Source organism: Borostomias antarcticus (genome assembly GCF_949987555.1).
Source record: "Borostomias antarcticus genome assembly, contig: scaffold_141, whole genome shotgun sequence".
Taxonomy (NCBI): domain Eukaryota; kingdom Metazoa; phylum Chordata; class Actinopteri; order Stomiiformes; family Stomiidae; genus Borostomias; species Borostomias antarcticus.
Window position 1 is genome coordinate 117496 of NW_028176521.1, and position 5000 is coordinate 122495.

Sequence of the window (5000 nt, forward strand, 5' to 3'; positions counted from 1 at the left end):
GAGGGAGGGAGGGGGAGAGAGAGAACGAGGGAGGGAGGGGGAGAGAGAGAGAGAGAGAGAGAGAACGAGGAGGGAGGGGGAGAGAGAGAGAGAGAGAGAGAGAACGAGGGAGGGAGGGGGAGAGAGAGAGGGAGAGATGAGAGAAAGTGGTGGTAGAGGGGGGAGGCAGAGAGAAGAGAGGCGGAGACAAAGTGAGACAACAGACACACAGACAGACAGACAGACAGACAGACAGGCAGACAGGCAGACAGGCAGACAGACAGACAGACAGGCAGACAGGCAGACAGACAGACAGACAGACAGACAGACAGACAGACAGGCAGACAGGCAGACAGGCAGGCAGTGACAGACAGACATGAACTGGGTCAGTCAGCAGGACCATGTCATGTGTGAAGGAGAGACCAGTCCACTTCCTGTCCCCCCCGTCTCTTCCTGTCCCCCCGTCACTTCCTGTCCCCCCCGTCTCTTCCTGTCCCCCCCCCCATCACTTCCTGTCCCCCCCCGTCACTTCCTGTCCCCCCCGTCTCTTCCTGTCCCCCCCCCCCATCACTTCCTGCCCCCCCCCGTCACTTCCTGTCCCCCCCGTCACTTCCTGTCCCCCCCCTGTCCCCCCCCGTCACTTCCTGTCCCCCCCCGTCACTTCCTGTCCCCCCCCGTCACTTCCTGTCCCCCCCGGTCACTTCCTGTCCCCCCCCGTCACTTCCTGTCCCCCCCGTCACTTCCTGCCCCCCCCCCGTCACTTCCTGTCCCCCCCGTCACTTCCTGTCCCCCCCGTCTCTTCCTGTCCCCCCGTCTCTTCCTGTCCCCCCCGTCACTTCCTGTCCCCCCGTCACTTCCTGTCCCCCCCCGTCTCTCACCGTCTCTCCTCTGGTTCCTGGAGGTCCAGGTCTGCCTGGTGGACCCGGCGCGCCCTGAAACACACATGATCACCGATCAATACACCGATCACCCATCAATACACCGATCACCCATCAATACACCGATCACCGATCAATACACCGATCACCCATCAATACACCGATCAATACACCGATCACCGATCAATACACCGATCAATACACCCATCACCCATCAATACACCGATCACCCATCAATACACCGATCAATACACCCATCACCCATCAATACACCGATCACCCATCAATACACCGATCAATACACCGATCACCGATCAATACACCGATCAATACACCGATCACCCATCAATACACCGATCACCCATCAATACACCGATCACCCATCAATACACCGATCACCCATCAATACACCGATCACCCATCAATACACCGATCACCCATCAATACACTGATCACCGATCAATACACCGATCAATACACCGATCAATACGCCGATCACCCATCAATACACCGATCACCCATCAATACACGATCACCCATCAATACACGATCACCGATCAATACACCGATCAATACACCGATCACCCATCAATACACCGATCACCCATCAATACACCGATCACCCATCAATACACCGATCACCCATCAATACACCGATCACCCATCAATACACCGATCACCGATGAGAGAGAGACAGGAGAGAGAGAAAGAGAGGAAGGGGGAGGAGTCCTCACCGGGAGTCCCGGAGCCCCGTCCTGTCCCGGTGGTCCGGGGGGTCCAAACCCGCCCGACCCGCTGCCTGCCACGCCCACACTGGGTCCGGGGGGCCCGGGGGGGCCCGGAAGACCGGGGAGACCCTGCGGACACGGGTCAGGGTCACAGGTCAGGGGTCAGGGTCACAGGTCAGGGGTCAGGGTCAGGGGTCAGGGTCAAGTCTGATACTAGTTCAACTGAACACTGGGTGTAAATGGTGGTTGTTCTTCTAGTTTTTGAGCGTGTTCTAAGTGCTTACTGTGCTTTATTATATGATTCACTCAAATATCACATTAGAGACCACAGGGATAGCTAACACAAAATGGCCGACCATGTACTGTAAACAACTATTTGTGCACTCTACTATTAGTCATGTCTCTCTTATGAAGTATCTAGCCCATCTTTACTGCTCTGTAAATGTTCTTAGCCAATAGATAAACATTTCCCAGGAGCTTGCTCCATCGCCTCGTTGAGAGGGGTTTTTACAGCTCACTTATCTGGCCCCCGGGTGATTACTGTTTTTTTTGCTTCCCTCTGGAATATGTAGAGAGTGGGTCGTATGCCCACCTCCCTTGTTCTCTGTAAAGCACATTGTGTTGCCTCTGGGTATGAAATGCGCTATACAAATAAAGTTTGATTTGATTTGATTTGATTTGTGAGGCGGGTAGAAATAATCTCAAATCTGCGGTTGGACTCGTGGTCTCAGCGGTCTTAGCGTGAGCTCATACGTACCCTCAGCCTCTCGAGATCCGGGAATCCGGAACCTTCCATGTCCACGAACGTCTGAGGAGCGAGAACACAAATCGGTTTCGGATCGATCCTGTCGAACCCTGACCTCAGACCAGCAGTCAACACGACTGAGTGTGAAAGCTAAACGCGATTGATTTGACTCACGGGGCGGTCCGCTGTTCCGGAGCTTGGGGGGCCGGGCGGCCCAGGGGGTCCGGGGAGGCCGCGGGGGCCAGGGTGCCCCTCCCCTCGCTGACCCTGTGAGGTTCAGGGGGGTCAAACGGTCGCCATGGAAACATCAAAACCCGGTATCCTCATGGTGTCCCTTCATTCATCCACACTTCATTTACATCCCTCCCTCCACCCCTCCCTCCCTCCCTCCCTCCCTCCCTCCCTCCCTCCCTCCCTCCCTCCCTCCCTCCCTCCCTCCCTCCCTCCATCCATCCACCCATCCATCCGTACCTTTATTCCTTCGAGTCCAGGGTTTCCTGGTGTTCCCGGGAACCCTCTGGGGCCGGCGGGTCCCTGGGGGGGGGGGGCGGTGATGGGAGGAGAGGAGGGAGGGATGATGGGAGGAGAGGAGAGGGGGGGGGTGATGGGAGGAGAGGAGAGAGGGATGATGGAAGGAGAGGGGTGGTGATGGGAGGAGAGGAGGGGGGAGGGAGATGGGAGGAGAGGAGGGAGGGATGATGGGAGGAGAGGAGAGGGGGGGGTGATGGGAGGAGAGGAGAGGGGGGGGTGATGGGAAGAGAGGAGGGAGGGGGGGGGTGATGGGAGGAGAGGAGGAGGGGGGGGGGTGATTGGATGAGAGGAGGAGGGGGGGGGTGATTGGATGAGAGGGGGGAGGAGGGAGATGGGAGGAAAGGAGGGGGGGGGGGGGTGATGGAAGGAGAGGAGAGGGGGGGGGGGGGGTACAGTAAGAGAGACACAGCTCAGAGGGAGATGTTCACCAGAGCCGACCAACAATGAGCTCAATGTTTCCGACCTGACACGGTCTACATGAAGATGATAGAAAAGAGACACCTACTGCTTTCCCATCCTCCCCGGGGTCTCCCTGGAGGAAGACAAGCAGCGAGAGGTTAATATCTCCAAATTAAAACACACCAGTCACGATTTCCTCCAGATCAAAGATGGCCACTTCTCCCCCCATCAGCGATGGCTACTCACGCCTTCTCCCTCGGGTCCAGGGGGTCCGGGGGGCCCCTCCATGCCTGCTGGTCCCAGAGGCCCCTGGGGGCCCGCCACCTGCTGCACCACCGACCCGTCCCCCAGCCTCACCACCTGGGCGGCGGGGCCCTGGGGGCCGGGGGGGCCCGGGAGGCCAGGGGTGCCGCTGTCGCCCTTGTTGCCGGGGTAGCCGAACCCGGAGCTGCCCTGTGGGGTAGATCAGGTTATCTGGTTATAACACTATGAACTGATATCTCTAACGAGGACAGAGAGAACATCTGGGCGGAAATACCAGATCTGTTAGAGAGAGAACATCTGGGTTGAACTACTAGAGAGAGACGTGTTAGAGAGAGAACATCTGGGTTGAAACACTAGAGAACTACTAGAGAGAGACATACAAATTCATTAAATCAGATCCTACCTTGTCTCCTTTATCTCCCTGTGGGAGAGACCAGAAGAGAGACCAGTGAGAAGCCATCGACGAGGAGTTAAAACGGCTGAAAACTGTTTTTATCTTTAGCGTAGACACCAGGCAGCGTGCCGTACCCTACCTTCCCTCCTCGCTCTCCTCCTCCCTGGGATGAGGACCCAGAGCTAGAAGTGGAACGTGTCCCGGAGTCTCCTTTGGGTCCAGCGGGGCCGCGGTCTCCCGCCCCGCCCCTCTCCCCCCGGTCTCCCTTCTCTCCCTTGGGCCCAGGGGGGTCTGAGACACACACACACACACACACACTCACACACACACACACACACACACACGCACACACACACAGATACACACACACACACACAGATACACACACACACACACACACACACACACACACACACACACACACTCACACACACACACACACACACACACGCACACACACACAGATACACACACACACACACAGATACACACACACACACACACACACACACACACACACACACACGCACACACACACACACACACACACGCACACACACACACACACACACACACACACACACTCACTCACTCACTCACACACACACACACACACACACACACCATCATCAACACCACTGGAGGAGTTTCATACTGTATATGAACTCATCTTCATCATCATCATCATCATCAAGTATCAACCCTGCCCACGTATGCCAGCTCTGCTCTGATTGGACAAGCTTGTCCAATCAGATAGTAGGCTTGTTCTATCAAGGATATAGCAGGCTTGTCCAATCAGATAGAAGGATAGCAGATTCATCCAATCAGATAGTAGGATAGCAGGCTCATCCAATCAGAGACAGGATAGCAGACCCGTGCTATCAGGGCTACGATATCAACTCATCCAATCAGAGATAGGATAGCAGTCTTGTCCAATCAGAGATAGGATAGCAGGCTTGTCCAATCAGAGATAGGATAGCTCACAGACAGCCGGTCCGGTCTGGTGACCCACCTGAAGAACCGGGTTCTGAGGTCTGACGAGTCCGGTCAGCTGGGGCCAAGAAGAGCAACAACAACAACAA

General features: G+C 56.1%; 1 protein-coding gene across 1 annotated transcript in view; it reads right to left on the minus strand.

Annotated features, from left to right (window-relative positions):
• The window catches only part of LOC311328409 (uncharacterized protein), a gene marked incomplete at both ends in the record, with an annotated part of 30053 nt that overhangs the window by 9221 nt on the left and 15832 nt on the right, over positions 1-5000 (minus strand). Inside the window, 9 exons of the mRNA XM_084462381.1 lie at positions 858-911; positions 1592-1714; positions 2343-2393; positions 2505-2597; positions 2802-2864; positions 3367-3393; positions 3507-3713; positions 3928-3945; positions 4058-4209. Coding sequence (XP_084318507.1) covers positions 858-911; positions 1592-1714; positions 2343-2393; positions 2505-2597; positions 2802-2864; positions 3367-3393; positions 3507-3713; positions 3928-3945; positions 4058-4209 — 788 coding nt within the window. The remainder of the gene's footprint in view (positions 1-857; positions 912-1591; positions 1715-2342; positions 2394-2504; positions 2598-2801; positions 2865-3366; positions 3394-3506; positions 3714-3927; positions 3946-4057; positions 4210-5000) is intronic.